Raw genomic sequence first — 23,417 nt, 5'->3', positions numbered from 1 at the left:
TGCTTACAGTTACACTGTCAGGCCCAGCTAGTTCCTCAAACTAGCCGAGGAACAATGGCGAATACTTAGCAATCCTCATACCCTAAATAAATATATTAATGAAATGCTGTTTATTAAAAGCCTCTTGACACATTTCATCCTTACTGAAAATTCCCACCGAATACAAGTGCTTTTGAACATTTAAGGAAGGTCTTCAACACAGAAAATCATTAAAGGAAAGAGAAAGGAATTTTAACTATCTGTCTATCTCTGGACATTTTGGGGTTCAAAAAGTTTCAGAGGAGGAGATTTGGCGTTGTTCTGAGTCAGTTTGCTCTGGCAGAGGAAATGACGAGAAGGAAACTATTTCCCCGTCTCAGGAACCATGTGGTGTACCAAGATAAGGCGAGCACTTGCTAATTCGAGTCCACAGGCAGGAAACGTGATACATCCATTTCCTTTTGGGCGAAAAACACGGTTCCCTGACAGCACAAAAGCATTGCTTCTACTGCTAGATCTCAAACGTCCAGAAACACACTGCTCCTCTGTGGACATACCGTTCTATATTTGTTATTTGGATGTTATGGATAGAAACAGTACTTACTCTCCAATCACATGGCCACCAAAGTTTTGGGGTAAGGATTTTTTTTCTTCTTCTAGAATATCATTAAAGTAGATGCTGAGATTTGCTGGCGATTGCCTTAAAAAATACATCTAGATACTTTCAAGCCTCATTTTGGAAGCAAAAAGTAATGAATAGATTTTGTATTTCTTGCAGTGCAAAAGATTGTTTTCCAAATGTTTCTTTGACAAAGTTTTATCATGTTTTTAAACTAATCAAGACAGTAGGAACTGCCAGGACAGAATTGATTGTTTGACAAAGTTCATTACTGAAGTCAGTTGAAGAGGTGTCTATTGACTTCAGCATGTTTCAGATCAGGCAGACATTCTCAACCATTTAATGGATGTACCTACACGGCAGATATGATCTGTTTCATCTTCTGAGGAAAAAGAGATAGCAAAACTAAACATGTTGCAACCTTTGGAATAAATTCTTACGCCTCCAGAATGAAAAATTATTTGTAATTTGTTGTGATGTCTCATGATCAGATTTTCCTTACTTTTTCCTCAATGTATATTTTGATTATTACCCATTAAGACTGTTTTCTTTCACCCAAACCTGGGAATGGTTCATTAACTGAAACACATGGAGTGTGAGGTGGAAGTATATGTTATATCGAAATTCATTCAAGGTAATTAGATTCAGTGACTTGATCCTAAAGGATTCTGTGCAACAGCTGTGGAGAACCTTTCCCTCCAAAAAGCTCTATTTTCTGCTATGTTTAACATTAACATGCATTAGCATTTAGCATTAAAGTGAATCATATGATCTGGTTTTGTCTATTATATTATTGCTATTGAGCAACGACCCCTCCAAGAATCTGTGCACTATCTAAAACTAAAAAATAACATGCATTAGCAAAATAGGACTTTTGTTGCTTAGAAGTACCCTGGGAAAAGAGTGAAAAATAACTATACAAGAAGATTTAAGGAAGTTCCTTCATTTCCTTAGCATAAGAAACAAGAATCTGTTGAGTGCCATCCACAGGTTTCTTGCAGTGACACATATATTTTCCTACTGAGAGACCATGAGCAACTCACTTCATTTTTGTGTCTTGGGCTAAAGAGTAGGGTAATGACACTAGATGTCTTTGAGAAATACTTACAGATTAACTGGGGAAAAAATTCTGTTATTACTGTTTCAGAGTCTCTTGTCTGGAGGTTGTCTGCGGGAATCTGAAGAATAACTATCATTTTTGTAGAGTGGAACTACATGTAATTCTAAAGTGGCTCTTTCAGAACAAAAATGAAAGTGCTTTCATCAACATGTACTTTAAGAATCCTTGCGTAAAAGGTGCTGCCCCTTGTTACTGCAGATTTGCTTTTGTTCTGAGGTAAATTATTTCTTCACTGTCATGGAAACCTACACAAGAAACAACAAAGTTGTATGAAACTCTAAGGATTCATTAACCATACTGCTCAAACTGTGGGCAAGGTGTTCTCCATCTTCATGAAGAGTCAAAAAAAGCACCTAAGAAGTGAATGTTTAAATTCCATGGCATATTGCATGCGGCTGGCCCCGCTGGTACTGCTGTTACTCTGTCGTTCCATTTAAAGTACTCCAGGTGCGCCAAGCCCTGGTCCTTCAGTAACAAGAACTGCATTTGACAACGCAGAGCAGGACACGCATGAGCTGTCTTATTGCTGAAAGGGCCAGCATCTCCTTTCACCAGCCTTGCCCACCTGGCTTGCCAGGGACTGATACTGTACCCAGCCCAGATCACCTGACATTTGCTTACGCTCTGACAGCAGATGAACCTCACCGCTTGGGTTTTTGTGAGGAGCTTGCATGGTCCGAGGAAGGGAAGATGTCTCTTAGCTTTTTCTTATCTTTCTGATAGATTTTAGAAGAGTTCATAGCATTTCCTCTTCCTTTCCTGTAGGTATGTCATATGTGGTAGGCTAGGGAGGGACATTGCACAGTCTGTGTCAGAAGACAATGACTGACATGAGCTCACTGTGAGGAAACTTCACTTAAAATGATAGAAGTGTATTTTCTGAGGTAAAAATAAAACTACACATAGTAGATATAAATAAAATGAAGTTCTTTATTAAATGAGAATGCAGCACTTGAAACTGTGATTTTTCAGGATACGGCTTACAGGCTGTTTCACTGGTTTTCTAAGCCACCCACCAGGTAGTCCTGTGATTGTGAATACATTACCAAGATGCAGATCCTTTTCCATGCTTGTATAACTTCTCAGCAGCTCCCATGGACTCGGCCAAAGTGTAAACTTCAACATGTGTGCAAAGGTTTGCTGAGAGGGACTAACTTTGTTAGAAAAAAATAAATGCTGTAAAAATTGTTAAAGCAACTATTTATAATGATTTTTAATCTCTTACAATTTTATAAACCATCTATTGTCTAACAGTTGGTTGCCTACTCTGGAAAATATACAGGCATCCTATTTTCTAAAGCTGTCCAGCTTCCACTGGTAACTTCACACAATAGCATCTTAAAAGTGACTCTAAGAATTTTAAAACAATGAACAAACTAAATTGTCCTCTGCTTATTTATGTGTGAGCACATATAAATCTTTTTACAAGTGCTCCAGGTTAGTGGAAGTGTACATGAATAAAGCTGTGTAAATAAAAACAAGATATACACACCTTGATATAAGTCATGCTGTGTGAATTGCCTAAGTAGTCTAAATCCTCTCTCTATATATATTCATGCAAAGACCTTAACAAATAATAATATATATAAAAAAAAAAATTAGCACACTTTTTTGCAAGCTCCATGTAGAGCCAGTGGCAGCCTGGGGAGTCAATAACACGTTTAGCTGCAGATCTTGCAGGAATTCTTCTTTTGAATTCAGTCTTCACCATCATAATTCTGCAGCGTTTTTGAAATACTAAGTTACGCAGCAGAGTAAAACAGAAGAAGCAAACCAGTAGTTTTGCTGGCCTAAGATCAATTCTACTAAAAAAAAAAAGGAATATTGACCTCCTTTTCTGGTTTAAATTCATGAGTTTCACGATAGAGCCTCTGGCCCTGTCAGCAAATATCCTCTGTGTAACGCGTCACAAGCACAAAATTTGGATTCCAATTCTCACTTTGCTAGAGCTGTTCCCTACTACAGATGTTGCGCAGAGTCTTTGCAGACATACGTTCCTGTTTCAGGTGCCAGCTTCTATGAAGCTGTGTAACCTCTGGTCACCCTACTTTGCAGTGGGAATCCATAGTATGGTACTTTGGCAGAGGTAGGAAGAGAAGCACTTAAAGCCAGCCTCTGCTGAACTTCAGCACTGTTGGTATCACATGGGACTGTAGACAGAGAATCTGGATTGTTTTTTTAATTGGTAGTTTCAAAAGGAGGTTTGGCAATAGCTGAGTGAGAAATTCAGGGTTTGGTACCCATCCATCAACTACTAATCTCATTTTTTTCTGTTTTAATATAGTCTTTATTGAGTTCATTTTGATTTGTAAGTTAACAGTGGGAGCAAAGATGTTTCCATTTTAACCGGGAGTGCATTTCTTGTAATTCCTAAAAGCATTTTCAGCCACACACAATCAAATGGCTTCAAGACAATCCCATTTCTCCAGTGCAGATAGTAATACACTTTCAGATCAGGAAATTTAATTGAAATAGTACATTTGATCAATATGACAGCAGCAGAAAGAAGAAGTGTAAGCAGATATTAATCAACATAAACTTAGACCCCTAGACTATCCTTCAGTCTAGTTTTACTCAAGTATCTATTTAAAAATGCAATATTACAATTTAATACCTTAAAAACATTAAGGACAAGTTTTCTTTTCTTTAATCAGAATCCAGGGTGTTATTTGTCCAGTGTGTGGAAATGATGCCATATATCAGCTGGCTTCCAACATTTTAAGATTGCGAACTGCCTGGCACTAATACTTTAAGCATTATCACTTGACTTTATAAGCTATAAACGCACTCATGGTTTTAAATATAATGTCAAATTTTGCCTTGTGTCTCCCTCAACCCGCTGGTCGTCTCCTCATTAAAATGTGTCTGTTTGCTTGAAAGAAGTCAGACTATATACTCTGCTGGAAAAGATGGTCATTAGAAATGAGCGTATTCTAACACCTGATACTGCATTGTGGTATCATGTTAGTGGTGGAGCAATAATGGTGGTTAAGGACTTTGCATCATTCTCTTTATGAACTGAAATACTACTTGTGAAGGGCAGCACTGACACGAACAGTAACACAGCTGTCAAACACAGGAAAGTCCAACCTAGACAGCCATGGGACCTGATTTATTTTCTGGGATCCTTCATGGGTGGTAGCCATGGCAGAGTAGAAGCAACAGCAGCAAATCCAGTCCAGTTCTTTTGCAAGTGAGAAAAGAAGCATTTGGCTACCTGTGTGGTGACCAGGTTAAGCCTGTTGGCTTTCACTCTGATGACTATGTCAGCGCATTTCCAGCAGATCCACTGGGTGGTCTCTCCTCCTTCTCTTTGCTCCTCTTCACACACTTTATAACCTTCCAGTCTAGCTTTAGCAGCAGCACATGAAGACTCTGGGAGCTGCCTCAGCTGTCCTGCTGGAGATGTGGACACACAAAGGCTACAATTTGGAGCCAGCTGTGGAGCACTTGACAGCAGATGTGGCAGTGTTAGCTTCTACCAGCTACTACTCTTCCTAGTTTGATGGCTGGAAAAGACCAGCATGAAAGAGAGTACCTCAGAAGGCCTTTATCTTGGTAGACTGGGCATTGCTAATAGGGCAGAGGATTTCATTAAGCTGAAGATGCAATTCCTTGCTGGCAGATAGGAGGAAGTGAAGGTGTGACATAGAGCCACTTATAGATGCTTTACACCAGTGGAGATTTTTTTCTTAGTAGAGAAAACCTTCAGGGTTGAAGTGGAACAACGTAGGAGGAAAACACGACAAAATTAGAGCCTTGGATTCAGGTGCAGTATCAACCTCAAGGATGTATTTCCTGAATTGCTATTTTTCTTCTTCTCTTCCATTCCCTCTTCTCCGTTTTCAAAATTTCACCCTAGTGTGCATGTTATTCCTGGTATTTTAATTCATGACAATCAGCCAAAATAGAGCAAGGTCACTGAAGACACTACATCAGCTGGAATTTTTTCTTGCTGTTGGTGTCTTTTTTGTCACTTGTCTGTGTTTTGGAAAACCCCAGTGATTTTAAAAGTGCATAGCATATCACACATCATAAGGAGCTCATAGCACAAGGAATAAATGTCGTCACAAGAGATATAATCTCTTTCTGCAGTCTTTGGGTTAGATCACTGATGCCTGCAAAAGTTTGGAAATGGGATGTGAAAAAGTGAGCTGCTTCCTTTTGAAATCACTCTGCTGGAGTCATATAACTTCAGACTTTACAGGCTGCTGTTGCTGAAAGCAGCCCCAATGGGGGAACAGAGACAGGGAGAGCCAAAATGCCTTCTTCCAACCTCATGATGCAGTCCTGCTCTACTGTTTTAGGCAGTAATTTCTTCCAGTGCTTATCCAAAGTAGTAGGACATTGTTCTCTTCAGAAAACAGAGACTGAAAATGAGGATAGAGCCTTTCGGTGCGCAAATATCAGTATTGCCATGACCCAAAATACCACACTGTATTTTTGATGACTAAGTAAGCAGTTCTCCATTCATAGCATTACCTGGGACAATAAATGAAAATTGTATTCCAGTGATAACTGGCTTTGTCAATTTTGAATTTCTTTAACCTCTTTGTCTTTTTGCATTTAGTTAAAACGATATATAACAAATAGATAAAATTACCCAATAAGAATAAAAATTAAAAGCAAGCCAAATTCATCAATACATGGTGAGTGAGAGGGAAAGGAGCAGAATGGTCCCAGCAAATGTTATCAGAGGAAGGGATGATCCATATCGATTTGATGAAGTCAAACATATCGGAAAGAACATATCTGATTTCTTTGGCCAGGAGCCTATACTAATACCTCTCCCATGTCACAGACATATATATATAAAATGCAGTCCTGACACTGAATCTGCATCTCCCTACCTGGCATACACTGACTACGTCTACAGCGACAACTTTCTTGCTCAGACTTCCTAGAGTGCTTTATCATGCATTACCTTAACAAGTCTGTTTCCTTAACACTTGAATTTCAGAGTCTGGCTTCTGGCTCATCAGGGAAACTGATCCATCACTCTGGACTTGCAACTCAGGGCTTTACCTCATGGTCTGTGATATTAAAGAACTCAAATCATTGAGCAGACCTCTGTCCCCATCATGATGGAGTTAATATGAGAGCCAACTGTATGTGAACAAACCCTCCTTCCAGCTCCCCACCTATCTTTTCCAATCAAATAAATGGCTCATACTTCCAGGTTTGTTATTATAGATTTTCTAGAGCCCTGCTAGTTCTTTATTGCTTGCCTAACCTTCCATCTTCTGACTAATATTTTGTCCTTTACTTATTCAAGCTGAAGCCTTTAAAAAAAGCAAAAGTTGTACATCTCCAAAGCTACATTTCCGTATCCTTAAGACCTCTAATAACAAAGAGCAGCTTGTCTTTCATTCCCATATCTACTGATGGTAGAAAAAGAGCTTGTTTTGAACAGCATATAATCCAAATGCCCTCATTGGTTGGTTCTAGTATATGTCCGTGCCATGTGAATTTGGACAACGGAATTCAAAATTATCTCCAGATAAAAGTAGTCTAACACATAAAATAATAAATAGGAAGGAGGGATGCATTTCCTAGTTTAGTCAGAAAGCTCTCAGAACTCATTGCATGAGGACTTTTTCTCTGTTTCTTAGCCCAGAAGATACTGATCAGATGGACTAATTAGAGCATTATTCCTCTAAAATATGTGCAAAATGTTGTCTGCACTAGAAATTTCTAGTTGTGTGAATGGTGGGATTGCATAATATAAGGTATAGTGCAGAAAGAAGTAGAGTATGCTTATACCCCTTTGTGCCAGTCTGGTATGGACAGACCATGTCCTTGGGACTGCAGATTTCCCCAATTCTATCAAATAACGCACCTGCAAGCATACCTGGCTTAGTGGCTGTGTAGCTGTGTTTAGTAAAGGCAATGGTGACATAAAGCCTTCTCCCACTCCTCCTACAAGAAACACCGCACAAAATTTTTATCAACTTCAAAATGTGTTCAGACTCCTGAGATAGGGATCCTAACATGGAGTAAAGTACATTGATTCTTCCCAAATTCACTGAGAAACTAGAATTGTTTTATTTTCCTATGGTGAACTTGAACTTAGAGCAGGCTGGATCCCCCAAAAGACATTTGTGGAAATAAGCATACTGGGAGGCAGATTTTTGGTTGGGTTTCTGGAAGATAAGACAGATGGTTCCTCCACGTTTCAGGCCCCTATTTGAAAAATAGAGAAAACTTTCTTGTGCTGCTTCACAGGAATGTTGTCAAGAGAAAGACGATGAGGTAAAATGTGATACAGAATCAGACAGAAAGTCGGTTCTGGTTTTGCAAATGCTTCCTGTAAACAATTGAGTTTTTTTAAGTACATTTATCTGAGGAGCAGATGTACAACACAGATACAAAATATGATACTTTAAACAACATTGTGAAAGACAATGAGATCTTTACAATGAGATGTTACCTCCTTGAAATGTTTCCCTTCTTATTACCAGTCTTAAATCTAGTGTACCTACAAGTTCTCCCTCCTGCTCCTCAGTGAAATGTTACAAGATGACACAAATTTAATATTCCCAGATTACTTAACTGAAGATTTCACTTGAATGAGTAACGTTTTTCATATTGATGAAGAATACTTGCAATGTATCTGTATGGTGAATTTGCAGAAATCAGGACTGTGAAAATCCTATACCGCTTAGCAGAGCTTTTAGGACAGGAACCAGTTTTGGTTTTGTCTGTTGCAAATGCCACACTCTGGGACCTCAGACAGACCCTGAGAACATAGTACACAGACAAAAACAAATAATGGCAACACGAGTAAAACTCAGCATCATCTATATAGGAACTGAGACAGACTTTTTTTTCACCTCTTGGAGAGGGCTGTAGGGTTGTGCATCCTCCCAGGCCCAGCAGCATCAGAGTAACTTTTGCCGCATGGCTTCTGGAGCAACAGAGATTTCCCCTGACTAATGGCAATCTCTTTTTTTCCCCTTCAGACGAGATACTGATCCACATGAAAATCCTGTGACAGAGATGTAGAAAATGTCACATAACTAAATCACTTCTCAAGTGCTCAAGTGGTCAGAAGCTGATTTAAGTATTCCACATAATTTTGATAATGATCATGGTAGTTAGAGGACTGCTGGGGCAATGGAGACCCATACATACCACCTTTCCTCCGCCTGAACCTGTTAAGATCTCTACAAGGAAGAGTTATTGTCCTATCTACCAGGTCAAGGTCACCAGATCTTCCTGTTTCCAGCTCCCCTGACCACAGTGTGAGCTGACTTGGGATGTGTCACAAGGCAGCAGCAGAGCAGCCTGGGCCAGTGACTCAAACAGGACACAGCTTTCAAATAAATAGTGCTAATACTGAGAGAAATGGCAAAAAGGGTGTGGGTTTAAGGAAGATTAAAGATAACATATGATGGTGAGGCATTAGCAATGGCAGCAGCTGTGTTTGAACATCAGCCCTTCAGTGACAACATGACAGCAGCGAATTCCATTCCTCTGTAACACTCACGGTCTCTGGCTCCTCCTCTGAAGACCTCGAGAAATAAATCTGTGACTTGTGATGTGATTAAAAGGGAAAACATTGCTCGTCTTCCCCCTCTCAGCTTCAGGATATCCCATGTCTCTGTTCCCCCTCAGCTGTGTTGGAGGGCTGATTTGTATGCAGCTTTTCAGTTGGATTTCTTATGCTTGTGGCAGTACTGCTTGCTGGGGCAGCTGTGTCTGGGTGCTTCATTGTCTTCCAATATTGCTACAGAGAGCCTGAAGCAACCAGGCAAGAGACGCTGCGCTGCACCTTCTACTTATGCTGGTGCTAAACTATTGTGGGAAGCCAGCACTTCCTCTGTGCTCCATCAGGCACAGGAGTCAAGGTCATATGTCAAATCTAAACATACTCTGCCCACACCGATTTCTCCAGGAGACAGAACTGTGTCTTAGCCTTATGCTGTGTTTTACTTTCCAGCTAGCTTCTGGAGGTACCATTTTGTATCAACTACTAGAGTACTACTGTTTTGTATAAACCCTACATAAAAGTTTATAAGATAAATCATATACTGTGTTCTCAAGGGGCAGAATGATCAAACTATTCCAAATTTAATATGATTATGCTTATTTTGCTATCAGTTCAGTAAAAGATTTGACAAGCACGTGAAAGTTATCACTTCCATTACTGAAGCAAAGGGGATTATATCAATAGTCAGACCTTACATTTAGGAAGATAATATGTAAATCCATTCCAAGATCTTATGTGCAGGCCTGTCAGAGAGATAAAAGTAGATATTAATGAGGGACCTATTTTTTTCCTTGCCTTTATTCTGGCAAGCCCAAAGAAAAGAGTATTACTGTAGTTGGATGAAAGCAACAAACTATGCCATGAAGAGACCAGTCTTATTCTTGCATGCTGTCTATTCAGAGCACGATTTCTTCCTTGTGTATAAATTATTCTTTTAAAGTGAGTCTGTCATCCTCAGGCTGTGTTTTGTTGCATCCTAATTACTGCTTCTTTCGTGCTTTCCCACAGCCATTGATTTATCAAATGCTTAACCATCTTTGGCAGGAAGGACACAGATCTGAGGTAGTAGAAGGAAGAGGCAAAGTTTCTTCAGATTATTATTTAAATATTAATCAAACACACAGCGCATACACATTTTGGCAATTACACCTACTGTATTGAGTGAGTATGTGGTGCTGCTCATTGTCACATGAGCTGCCAGAAGCATCATTCTTTATTTATCCACCAAATACAGAAATCTCGTCTTTAGGAAATGAAGTATATTTCTTCTTCCAAGCACCACACCAGCAAATGTGTTGGCATGTCAATGTGTCACATAATAAAAGGAGCTTAGTGCTATGCTTTCTCCCCAAGACAAATCCCCTGTAGCTGCATGCTCTACTGCTAGAGCCTAGCAGGATTCATATTCAGATGAGAGTCTCACCACATTGTGGGTGCAATGGTTCTGCCTCAGTTCTTCTTGTAGAACCTGTTGAAGGAAAATGCTCTGTATTTACACACAACTTCCCATTTTACCATTGTAATTCATTTAACCAGGAATCAAAAATCTTTGTGAGCAAAGATATATACAGAAGATTAATCCGAAGCATGGAGATGGAATGAGATGTCCACAATCACAAACGAAGAGCACGAAGTAAAATCAAGATTCAAGACTGACCCTTTTGTCTTTGTAAGATTATCTTCATTTCATAACCCTATCCTTTTGTCTGGGAAAAAAAAGAAAATCAGGAAAGACTATCAATAACAGTTACTACAGACAACTTCATTTTTTCCTGTTTTTCAAGGTAGAATCTTCACTTCCTATACAAACTTAATAAAAGGTACTTATTCAGATTTTGAAACCTCCTGTAGAGTAGTTAAGTTTGCACCAAGCAATCCTAAACTATTCTCCTAACATAATTTATTCCCCTTCTACAGAGGAGGAGATGGAAAAGAGACTTATTTGAGTTTGACTGTCATGTATTGAAAATGGGACAACAGTAACTTAAGATTTATCTGTTAAATAACCTTGACTAAAACTCCATCAACAATACAAATATGTACAGCACTGTTATGAAATAATGTCTAGGAAATTTTCAGCAAAATAACTGGAGGAGAAAAAAACAGTTGGTTCAATGCAATGCAAAACCATCTTTGGGCTCTGACACATGCCTCTGCCTTGCTTCTCTGGCATCTTATTTGCAGAAGAAAATTATTTCCCTGTTTCAGACATTTGAATTCACAATCCAGCATGTTAACACACACTTATGGCATATTTGACCGTTTAACTGACATCTGTGAATTTTAAACCCTTTGCTTTAAAAATTATGTTATATTGATGCCATGTCTCAGTTATCCAGGGTAATGGAAGGATGAGCCAACCAAGCAGACACATGGCTTCTGTGGAAGGTGCATAAGTTACGCAGGCAGAGTATAAATGAAGAAGGAGACCATTGATGGCTCTGCTGATTGAGAAGTGCAGGAGTCTCTAGGCAAGTAGGACCTGGACCAGTCTGGTGCAAACACAGCCTCCCAGACACCACTGGTTCGTGTGGGGCAAGCACCAATGTCCCACTTCCCACTGGGTCTCCAGCCTGGATCATCTGTTCTGGGTCATCAAGGGTTGACTAATACTCCGGATCAGTAATCATCTCACTTAGAAATTATACCAGCATTTATCAGCTTGTGGTTGCACAGATTCTTGTGAGTACTGCTCAATTAGGTCTCCTAGCCCACACCGAAATAGATATTCAGAGACATATTTGGTACAAGAGAAATCTCTGAAGCTGATTGATGGTCACACAGGAAGTACTGGGAGAAAGAAAGCTCAAATTTCTGAACTGCAGATGACTAATTGAAGAGTACAGTACTACCACATATACAGAATACTTCTGTATTCTCAAAATGTTCACGGTTATACCTGTTCCCTGAGGAAGATAAATGTAGCAGGAGATTTTCTGCATTACTGGATGTAGCTTAGGTATTACTGCTGTGAAAAAAGTAGGAAAAACTGATTTAAATACAGATCCCTCTTCCTGCTCCTTGAATACTTGTTTATTGGATACTTTAGATCAGTATTCAGTTAAGTTCACAAACAGCTCCTCTCCCTCCTATTCTTCAACTTTAGTACAACTTTCGTAATTTTTACCCGAAGAAGGCCCTAGTTTTAGCACTCTCAAAAAATAATAGGACTATAAATAGAACATTAAACACTATTTTCATTGATGGCTATTTTTGAACAAGCAATACACAAGTTAGACTTGTCAGCAGAATACTCTGTGGCAGTATTTCAAAGGCAGTATGTTTTTGAGTGAGAAGAGACTGTTTCTGAGAAACTTTACAATTTTGGGCCCCAGTAGATTTCCTTCCACTTCTGCCAAGGCACTATGATGTTGTACGTATCCGTTTCATTCATTTTGTCTATGTTAATATATGATGTACATTTAAAATGGAGAGTAAGAGGGATGGAACTGGGAAGGGGAGATTGCTCCTCTCCTGGGAAGCAGCTGAGCAGGTTGTAGGAGGAGAGGGAGAGAGATTGCACAGCTAAGAGCAAGGAGCAGAAACAAGGCCTCTCGGGTGATGGAAAGAGACACTTGAGACCCAGAGGCAAACGTGCAGAGGTTGCAGCACTTCCAAAAAGCACTGCATTGAGAACCACTGTTTACAGGATGTACCGGGCAGGCTGAAATACTTTATTTCTAGTATACCTAGTATCTCAAGGTACTCAGAGTGTGCCTTGTCACTCTGAGTTTTCTTTCTTTTAAAATATTCTACTTTATATTCTGATAAAACTTGGACTTTCAGTATAAATACTTCTTGGCCTTTTGTGAGTTCTCACAGTAAGGACAAGCTCCACCTGAAGCTGCGTTTGGATCAGGCAGGCTCTTCTCAGACCACAGACAACAGAATTGCTGTCATGGGACTGAGGATGATTTCAATGTATTCCTTACCCTACAGTCTTCCTAGCAACCTGAAAAACTTGTGCTTTGTTCTAACCCTGGATATCTCCTGTTTTCTTAAATGTAGCATACATACTTCGGTATTTCCTCCTGAATTTTAAGAATTTTAGGAAATCCTACTTAATTTTAAGATTTCACTCCAGTCACTCATGCTCTGTTCATATAGGAAATGATTTTATTCTCAGACTCTGTAAAATAATCTTATCAATTAAGTAATAACTATAATGCCATATTGCATTGTGGCAAATTGTTATTTACTGTTTGATTTAGGTTCATGCAGAGGCCATATAGCTTAGGCCTATGCTCTGGTTTTGTGAGGTTGGTAACAATGCCTTGCCAGAGGATTGTTTGCTGCACATGCGGAAAAGATCAAAATTATATTACTGTCTTTGTAATGCATTAGGAATCATAATGAAACCACACAGTAACAAAGTTTCTATCTCTGTCCGCATAAAGGAATCTTTGCTTTGTTTTATATAGTTATGCCAAAGGCATTAAATTAAACATGCTGACATTTCTGTCTTAGATGTTTCCTTCTGATTATTACAATTACTCTTTATTTATCATTCCAGTAAAAATCAACTGCCAATAATATCAAGGGAACATCATTAACTCTGAGTTGGTTTGTGGGATATTGAGATGGCATATTCCACTCTTCTGGCTTTTTATCACAACGAATTATGGTATTTGTAAACAAAGCAAATGTACTCTGGTGCATGGAGATCATTCTGAACATCACTGTGGATGGCAAGAAATATGAACTTAAGAACAGACTTGGCCTCATGCTTCTCCATCAGCACAGATATTTGCACAAAGCCACAAAACTGCACAAGCTTTACTTCACTAAGCTTCTGAACACTTTTGTTGTGCCTCAGTCTATCTTACTTTCAAAGCCTCTGCAAAATGCTAGTCCTAAGTGTTTATGACAATGTAATTCAGAGTTTTTCTGAGTTTTGAGGTACTGTTAACGTCTCTGTAATCTTTCATTGGAATGTTTCTTGTTAGCTTTTTCTGACACTCTATTTTACTAGAATTAAGGTGGTTTATGTATTGTTTAGCTTTTCAGCATAAATTTCCAGCAGAGGGCAATCTTGTTCCTAGGTAAATTGCTCGTTTGTGAAGTTAACCCTCTAATAACAGCCATCCCCTCTGCATTTCAAAGAGAGAATTAATCCAAGGGCACAGACTGCATTTTTTTTTCCTTGTCATTTACTTAATAATTTTTCAGATGTTTCCAGAGCCTATTTGCTTACCTGATCGAAGAAAGTCTTAGAAACTGCACAAAATAACGTCAGTATGGACCTTGAGCTGTCATCTGTTCTACCTTCTTCTATATTACAACAACTCTTGACGGATATTGGTTTTTAAAATCTTTAATGGCGCTAGATGCACCACCTACCTGGACTATCTATTCTAGTTCTTACCTGTCCTCAAAGATAGAAACACATTTTTAAATTTCCTTTGCTCTACTTTAAACCCAGTACTTTTTATTTCATCTGCAGTGGACATAAAAACAACTGTTTAGTTATTCGGTGAAGTGGGAGAATTACTCTCTGTTGCTGCAGAAAAGAATCTCGCACTAGCACAGGCCAAATAAAACATCCTTCTAGCCAGCTGTGTCTGAATGCAGAGCACTGCCATTTCTGACAGCCTAACTATTTTACTTATTTTGTTTATTAGTTCTCATGTCCTGCACAGTCTGCTTTTCTTTCACCTTTTTTTTCCACAGATTCTCTTTTCCAGATGCCACCATCCTCGTCTGTTTGTTTTCTGGATATCACAACTACCTGAACCACCTTGTGCTGTAGCCTGTCACTCTCACTCTTTCCACAAGAGTCTTGTGTGACCTTTCTTAAACTTTGGCATGACTAAGATCACAGCTGGTTGATATTACACAGCAACTGATTCGCCCACCCAACTGAATCATGGACTGCCTACAAATGATTAATGAGAGGCTGTTTTGCTAATGCAATTAGTGACAAAAATCTGGAAGATAGTAATGTCAACACTTGTCAGATACAGAGAAATTGCTTTTTTGAACTCAGTGTGACAACAGCAGCACAGGATTTGGCTACTAGTACCAGCCCCAGCTTTAAACTAAGTTTTCTTGGAGTTGGTAGAACTGGCATAAAATTTCAAGCAGTTCAAATTACTTCCAACCTTCCGTGGTGGGAAAAAGTGGTGGCTCTCTGGGCCCAGGGTATTATTCCTTTCCAAACTTGCTGCCTGGGATGGGTGAGGAGGAGTAGCTGCAGCCTGTCCGGCTTAGAGATGTACATTTGCTATAGCTGTAGGAAGATGCTATAAGTTTGTTCAAACTTTGATGGACCCTGGCTGCTCCTGTCTGGTTTTGCACAAATGAAGCTGTGTTATGAATATCTGCTGATGACTTACCTGAACCTCACTTGAAACCTGAGACACTGAGACTCCTGTATCTGAACCATTTTTACTAGTCAGGTTACTAGATTTGTCATTTGTAAATGCAATTCATGCTTTAATACACTAGCTGGTGCTCTACACTAAGCTGTGCAATGTGCAGGTATGAATTCTCATACTGGTTTGTACAGTTTTTATACCAGCTTTTGTCACTGAGCTTTCATTTTGGGAAAAAATATAGGGTGAGACGGAGGCTGAGCTGGATTTCTCCATGTCTGAGATCAAACCCTCTACCAGTTGTCAAGGCTTTTCAGCTTTGGGACAAGGCAATGCGTGTGTGCGCAAGCGTGTGTGCATTGTAGGGGGAGGAATGCTTATTGCTTGGACAAGTTTTGAGTCACTGGCATATGACATGGCATAAAGGAAAGAGAGCTCACAAAAATGTGAGAAGGAAAGAATTAAAATGGAAATAAATTTACAATTCTAAAATTTGGATGGAAATAGCTCTTTTCCACTATACAACATGGTGGTATGTTCTGATACTTCTCATTGCTAATACAGCTGAAATCAATGAGCTTGTACGTTCTGCATACAAGCTTGCTGCAGCCCACATGGAATAAAGTTTGCATGTCAAATGTGCAATGCTTCATACTAGTTTTGGGCAGGTGGAAGAAAAGAAAAATGGGAAAATTACTCTCAGTTGCTGAAGTAAATGAACAGAATGTTGCTCTAACATAATATGAGTAAAACAACTCTATAGCAAGCTGAGCTTGAATGATGAACAATGCCCTTCTTTACTGACAAGACACCTTATCACTTCTAATAACTTTAAGAAAAATCTACTTAATTATTTCTCTTTTAATAAAGCAATGACAAAAAATAAACAGCTCCAAAACATAAAGACGATTGTAATATTTGAAAGTCACCCACTAGAAATCACATCAAATATGTAGGTATCACCTCACCCTATGGGTGTTTTCTGCCTCCTTGTGCTTAGCAATAGCATGAGCAGAACAGATGCTTGGAAAGGTAACTGGCTCTTTATTAGCTTTATTAGCTATTATCAGCAAAGATGCAGTTCAAATTCAAGTCATGTGTGCACAGCCTGACTAAAAGATACTTCTTCATTTCTCTTTCCTTTGTATTCAGTACTTTGTCCCCTCTTCCCCAGCCCCGCCCTGGTTCTTGCTCTGAGGTGCTCTCATTGAAGCTGCTACTTAGATGATTTTGAAAGGTACTACTATCCCTTCATATACTTGGCCAGCTGAAGAATTTACAAATGTATATATTTGTGAGCATGGGGCAAGGAAGGTCTTGTGCCCACCTTAACTTTACACTTTGGGGAATTTCTCATAAGGCTAGAGGAAAGATGCAAGTCCTAAGGATTTCCTGAGTTCAGGGAGCAAAATGCTGTTCCAGCCCGTCGCAGCCAGAGCTGAGGGCAAGAGGGAGATTCCTTAGGAAAACTCTTACATTCTAGTGGAACAAAATCCAGAGTGAAATTCAAATGAATCCTTAATGCAAATGTGTTTTTCATTCAAAGGGATGTCTTGCTATCTGATGTGGTCCATGCACATGAAAAGAAAATGAAAGCCTTGCAGAAATAAGAGATTGACCTGAGTATGTCTGCAAGGATCCTGCTAAGCTCCATGACAGAGGCAGGATCCTCCATCACAAAAAGCAAATTTATTTTATGAAGGGTTTGGTTGATCCAGGGACTGACAAATCTAGGTAGGGACTGTGTCGCTAATTTTTTGTGAAGTATACCTCAAGGTGATGAAGGAGAGAATGTAGTCCACTTCTCAGAATACTTGCAGGTTGGTATGAGCCCCCTTTGGTTGGCCTTGCTACTGATGTCCAGGCTGGACGGGAAGAACTTGTTTCAGGGCCATAACTAGGAAGTTATCAGCCAGTCTATCAGCCACCTTATCAGCCAGTCTATCATCTTTACTAGTCACATGTCCAAATTTCTCCTGTGTGGATTCTATAGAGTGTTAAGGACTTGCTAGAGGCTATCGACTGGATAGGATATATACTAACACTTCATATATACAGTTCATGGAAAGTTATAAAAGCCTCAAAGAAAGCTGCAACAACCAAGAAAAAGCTTTGCATAGCAGAGGCAATAATCCCCTGTACAAACCTGTAGCACTGCATTTGCTTAACACTACACGCAGAAATTGGAGAGGAGGGAATAGAGAGACTGCAGAAGGAATTGCTTGATCTGGATAGATGTTGGGCTGACAGACACGTGCTGGCTTGGTATTCAGATCTGGGGGTAACATCCAGAAGTCATGGGTGTTACTGTGGGTTCTGAACCTCCAACCTTTTTGGCATGGACATATTGGAAGTACCATAGGTAAGAAAGGTAAAGTAGCTAAGATATTCAGTTGCTTTCTTTCCTTATATCTTTTTATTTCTGGCTTTGTACCTCAAAGTCAGTCCTGCATTGTTGAAAAAAAACTTTGTCTTTCACCTCAGCTGGTGTTAGAGGTGAGAGTGGAGAAAATTGACTGAGATGGGGTACCAAATCTTTCCAGTTGTGGCATAATCAAATAAAGCAGGCAGTGTGAGCAGCCTGAGAAACATACAGATCAAAACATATTTAGGGGACCAGCACCTGGGGAATTATTGTTAATGTCAGCATCCCTATTTTATCCCCCAATTTTTTTTTTCCTTAAAAGCAGAGGACAGAATGACAGGCACAGCTCTCAGGAATAATATATTATAATGGCTCCTTGGGAGACACTTTGTGTCAGTATTGCTCTGACTCTCCTGAGAGGCTAGTTCTGCCCTGGCACTGCACTGATTAAGGAAGAGGAAAACAACTCTTGTGAAAACCAGCTCTTCCCCTCAAAATCCCAGGTGCAGCAAGTCCCACTCCGCCTTTGATCTTTTTCTCTGTTTGGTAGTATTTTCTCCAATGTACCTCAGGGCTGTGATCGCTGGACGTTCTAAAGAGGAAATCAATGGGCATAGATTTGCAATTCTTCAATGTAAGTTTTTAGAACTGAATTACATTTCAGTGAAATTCATCCTCTGTAGGGAGTCAACAAAAAGCAAGTTAGGCCTATTAGCGTGACCCACAGTTCCCACTGAAGTCAGGGAGAGTCTGGGAATATAAAGAATAAAATGTCTGTAACCAATGGGTCTAGTGATATTTCTATAATAAGAACCAGAAGGATTAAATGTAGGTCCAAATTGAAATGAGAACATTTGGGGTACTAGATGGTAACTGCAATAGTCAGTGTAAACCCAGCTGAGTTTCCCCAGGGAATAATTTGACTTTCTATTTTTACATTCATATATAGAGGTAGAAAAATAAAAGAATCAAATAAGTTAAAGAAAATGAAGACATTATCCAAAGGGATAATTGTTTGTGCTCTACCTCCAGCACAGGGGAACAGCACGTGGGAAGGACTGAAAAGCTGCACTCGATACTTTTGTCAATTCCCTCACCTGCTTTTAACAGTGTGAAATGCTGATTTGATTGTGCAGGTGGCAAAAGTTATGGCTAGAGGGATGCAGGGACAATCCTCACCATGATGCATGGCAACCCCAGAGCCAGGTATGCTTGTGCGGCTTGTCGTGCTTCTGCTTACACTCGAGCCCCACAGAGATCCCCTTCTCCTCCTCCCTGCTGGAGCTGAGAGCCCAAACAGGAGCAGGGATATCAGGTGGCAGCACAGAGCCCTGCGCCTGGGGGATCCCTTGGCAGCCTCAAAATATAATAACATAACTAGCATTCCAGCCGAGGTGCAAGAGAAATCAGCCTAAGAAAGGATCAGTTCTTGCTCCAGATTCCCATAGCCACGCAGGGACAGCAGTAGGGGAACTTAGAATGCAGCTATAGTGCTTGGGAAGTGCTGTCTTTAGGACACTCCCTGGGATTTACTCAACTGGAGGTGGCCAAGTCCTGGCTCTCCATTCCCACCTTCGGGAGTATGAGTAGGAACTTGCAGTAACAGAATGTATTAAATCCATTAAAATGGCATAATAGGCTATTCCTGACCAAAAGGGACACAGTAAGGCCTGCTGTGTCTCTGAAGATGTTTTATAAAGGCCAGAATCACGATGAGTTTGTCAGAAGGCTGCTTATGATGATGGAGCTCTGATCTGCAGCCAGGAGTTGCAGCACAGGATGCTGCCTGTGGGTTCTTGCAAAAAGCAGAGCAGGCGATCACCCTTTGACTTCAGCGTGCCCAGTCAAGAGTTTCTTAGTTGTAAAAATGAGGGCTTAAAGAAAAATTAAATTTTAGGGTCAAGTCTAGTCCGCCTCTGAACAAAAGGACAACAAAGCACTCCCAGAAGGGAGCAGTGCTCTGCAACAATATCCCATGCTTTATCCTCTCCAGTCTTTATTTTCCCATTTGAAAAGGATAGTCAATCAGAAAGCTGAAGTTGCAAGCAAGCAACAGTAGGATTGTATAGCCATTCAAAATATCAGTGGCTTAATTAGAGCTTAAATTTTCTGGGCCTCATGGAACTTCAAGTCTATCCTGAAAAACGTAAGGTGAATAAACTTGGGTAGGATATTCATAGTGATGTCGGTAATTCATGATAATGTTGGTGTAGAACCACACCTGCAAAGGCATGTAGGGTGAATATACTGCCCCTCTGACAGGGTTTGATGGGCAGCAGCAAAGTCTGGGTTCAAATTTAATGCTGCTTGGAGTCCCCACCCAGAAACCTGCGAAAATTTTATGCTCAACTTTCTGGTGCTCAAGGAGCTAATTTTCCCCAACTGCAAGTATGAATCACATAGCTAACAATTTTTCACTGAAGGGAGAAAAGTAAGAAGGTAGATAAGGAAGGTAATAATAACTAATTCTTCAAGTGCAATTATACCAATAATCATTTACATCTCCCCTGCTGGAAGGAAAGCAAATGTTTCCTCTCCCACTTCTGCAGTGACCTGCCCTAAGTTTAAGTCTTGCTAGACAGAGAGGCCTGACTTAAGCAAAGGTATCTGTTGGTGCATACTGGGGTGTCTCTGCCTGCAAGCCGGTCCGACTGGCCATGCCTGGCACCTCTCCTCTCCCTCTGCTGTGTGCTGGCTGCTCTCCATAGCCGGCCCTCGGGCCACTCGCTCTCTTTGCCTCTCCAGCACCCTGCTTTGGCTAATTCCCACAGCTCGGACTTGGTGCCATTATTCTGGGTTCTGGAAATGACTATTTGTGCAGCACCATAAATTCAGGGGAAACTGAATTTTAGCAGCTGTTACCTTGCAAGAAAATTTTGAACCTAGTCTCATCTTGCCCTTTTTAGGCTCTAATGTCTGCATCCCAGTCCTGGAGTTATGGTGATCAGCCAGGCACAGCGTTAGCTGGCCTGCGCTTCTGTACGCTGTAGAAGTTACTCACCTTTCTCTATCTAATGAATACAATTTCCTTTTTAACAGAAATGCTTCACAAACATGGTAACACAGCACAGACAGAATAAACATGTTTCAAGCTGTCCCATGGCTCTTAGTCAATTATTCCCTCTTTGCTCCACCAGTAGTCAACCTAGTGTTCCTTCTTGTTTGAGATCCAATCCCTTCTTGAATTTTGAGGGGATTTATTAGAGGTTTTGCGTTAATTTCAGGCCTTATCTAGGATTACAAATGTATCTCCGAACTTTTTAGAACAGCAGTAAAGCTGGTGCTCCGTTGCAAAAGTGAAGCTTTCTGAAGTAACTGTCCTTTTCTTAGAAATATACAATGAAAAAATCTTATTCCTCCACACTGTGAAACCCTGTGGGGGAGAAAACAATCCTAGCCATGCTCTTTTTTGTTTTCAGATCTCTTAATTCTTGAAAGCATTTATAAAAGAGCTAGAAATCTACTTTTCCTAATGGCAGATTAATGCATCTTTAAATTGGGCATTGGGGATGGGAAATATTCAAGAGACTTAGTATTACTAATGGTTATCTCTGACCATAATCATTTAGGATATGGTAGTTTACATTAATTACTATGAGGATTTAAAGTATCTGTCACTCAGCAGTAAAAGGCTGGGACATGTTCTCATGCTGTAATTAATACAAGGCTTACTCCGTTAAGAACATGGCAGAAGCTACATCACTGTTGTAATAGGTGAGTTTGCAAACACATACACATAGAACATAAACATCCATAAACAGAATGACAAGTTTGCATAAATTCACACCTCATGTTGCCCACAGAAGCAAATGCTTAGCAGTTTTATAACACACCTTGGATCTGGTGGGTGGCTGATTCTGGGAGAGACTAAAGACTTTTCCCTTGCATTGGTACAGAAACTGGTATTAAATGCAAGCTACTTTCTGGATGTTGTTGAATCATGCAAATTAAAGAAAAAACACCATATAATGAGAGCAATCTGAACTTCTGTGTTTGTGTTGTAAAGTTCGTGTATTACATACAAAAACCTTAGCGTTTGTTCATCTTTTAAGGAGGCTGCCATCTGCAATTCATTTTCTGGCAGGAAAATCCTTCAGAGTTCATGAAATAACTTTGCTGTGTATTTTTGCTCTATTTCAGAGCAGATAACAATAGCCTTCACAGTGTCCATGCTGGTTGGACTGGTGATTGGAGGGATCATCTGGGCATTGTTCACCTGCTTGTCCCGTCGCAGAGCTAGCGCCCACATTTCCCAGGGGAGCTCCTCAGCCTTCAGCCGTCGCTCCAGACCCTCCTCCCATGGCCACACTACCGGCAGGACTGGATTTTACCGCAACAGCAGCTGTGAACGTCGGAGCAACCTCAGCCTGGCCAGCCTCACCTTCCAGCGGCAAGCCTCCTTGGAGCAAGCCAACTCTTTCCCCAGGAAGTCAAGCTTCCGCGCATCCACCTTCCACCCTTTCCTGCAGTGTCCTCCCCTCCCTGTGGAGACGAACAGTCAGCTGATCACCCTCACTCCCACAAATACCACCACAACCCTTGTGGGAAGCACCACCAACAGCTTAAGTCGACCTGAATTCCACTGGTCTAACAACAGCCTCCGCATCTGCCACTCCACACAAACCCCGCCTCCCGCCTATGAAACCATCATAAAAGCTTTCCCAGATTCCTGAGCTAGGTCCTTACTGCAAATATGCACATGCATTTTAGGAGGAACCTCAATCATCTCAACAATTTTCTATGCATGATGAAGATCTCTGAGAAGTCTACGGCTGCCGTTGCGGAGGGGACATACATTGCCAAGAGGCGGGTAGCGGCGATTTCTTAGAGCGCAATATCCCACTGCCCAAGGGATCACTTGTCTTTGCACTGCTGGCTCTAATTTGCTGCTCTGCCATAAGCTTGCATATTTATAGTGTTGTATCTTTAATTGTATCTTTAATTGTAACCATCTTTACTTTAGACGAAAGAAAGTGCTGCCACATGAAAACCAGATGATTTCTTGAAGAAACAGATCATGTTAGGGATTACTGATATACACATTTCTGCAAATTTCACTATTCTGTTTCTTTTTTTTTTAAAAAAAAAAAGACGGTCTGGTTTTACGTGTTTTCCCAAGGCTGTTAAATTTTCAGAGAACATCTCCCATTACTGAGCTCCTTCCTATGACCATAGAACAGCTTCTGTCTGAGGAACCTTAGACACAGACCTTGTAGAGGATTTAATGTCACAGTCCTGGCTGTGGTCATGGGCATCCTGTTCTGCTGATTGTAGAGGATCTTAAAAGACTCCATGTTAGGGCTGCTTGTATAAAATTCCCCACAGTGTGGGGAAAATGTTGAAGTATATGAAGCTTCACACAGAGAGAAGTTTCAAACAACATACTAAATGCATGGTAAAAATTATAAAGAATTTTCTGTCTGCAGCCAGCAGAACAGGTAGTCACCTTTTAATACCCAGTAAAGCTGTATGGGAGCAGAACTCCTCATGTTTCATTGTTCTAGTTCTGGTTATCAAATAAGCAGCAT

The 23,417-nt window shown here is 40.3% G+C and overlaps 1 protein-coding gene across 2 annotated transcripts; it reads left to right on the top strand.

Annotated features, from left to right (window-relative positions):
- The first annotated feature begins 364 nt into the window (after window positions 1-364).
- MYCT1 (MYC target 1) lies at window positions 365-22,961 on the top strand. 2 transcript variants are annotated; one of them, XM_075146135.1, is made up of 2 exons: window positions 365-614; window positions 22,030-22,961. In XM_075146135.1, the coding sequence occupies exons 1-2, from the start codon at window positions 365-367 to the stop codon at window positions 22,560-22,562; spliced, it is 783 nt and encodes a 260-aa protein (XP_075002236.1). In that variant the 3' UTR covers window positions 22,563-22,961. The 2 variants fall into 2 exon arrangements, with proteins under 2 accessions (XP_075002236.1, XP_075002237.1); XM_075146136.1 differs by having other exon boundaries at window positions 483-614; window positions 22,035-22,961.
- Window positions 22,962-23,417: the final 456 nt, after the last annotated feature.

This window comes from Calonectris borealis, chromosome 3 (genome assembly GCF_964195595.1).
Source record: "Calonectris borealis chromosome 3, bCalBor7.hap1.2, whole genome shotgun sequence".
NCBI lineage: Eukaryota > Metazoa > Chordata > Aves > Procellariiformes > Procellariidae > Calonectris > Calonectris borealis.
Note: the sequence above shows the minus strand (reverse complement) of the source record. Positions and strands in the feature narration are given on the sequence as shown.

What these genes read in the sequence shown, in the direction of transcription:
- MYCT1 (XM_075146135.1), top strand. Translation starts at nt 365, where the DNA reads ATGTGGTGTACCAAGATAAGGCGAGCACTTGCTAATTCGAGTCCACAG. An exon ending in ATGGCCACCAAAGTTTTGGG is followed by an intron (nt 615 to 22,029) that starts GTAAGGATTTTT and finishes GCTCTATTTCAG; the next exon opens with AGCAGATAACAATAGCCTTC.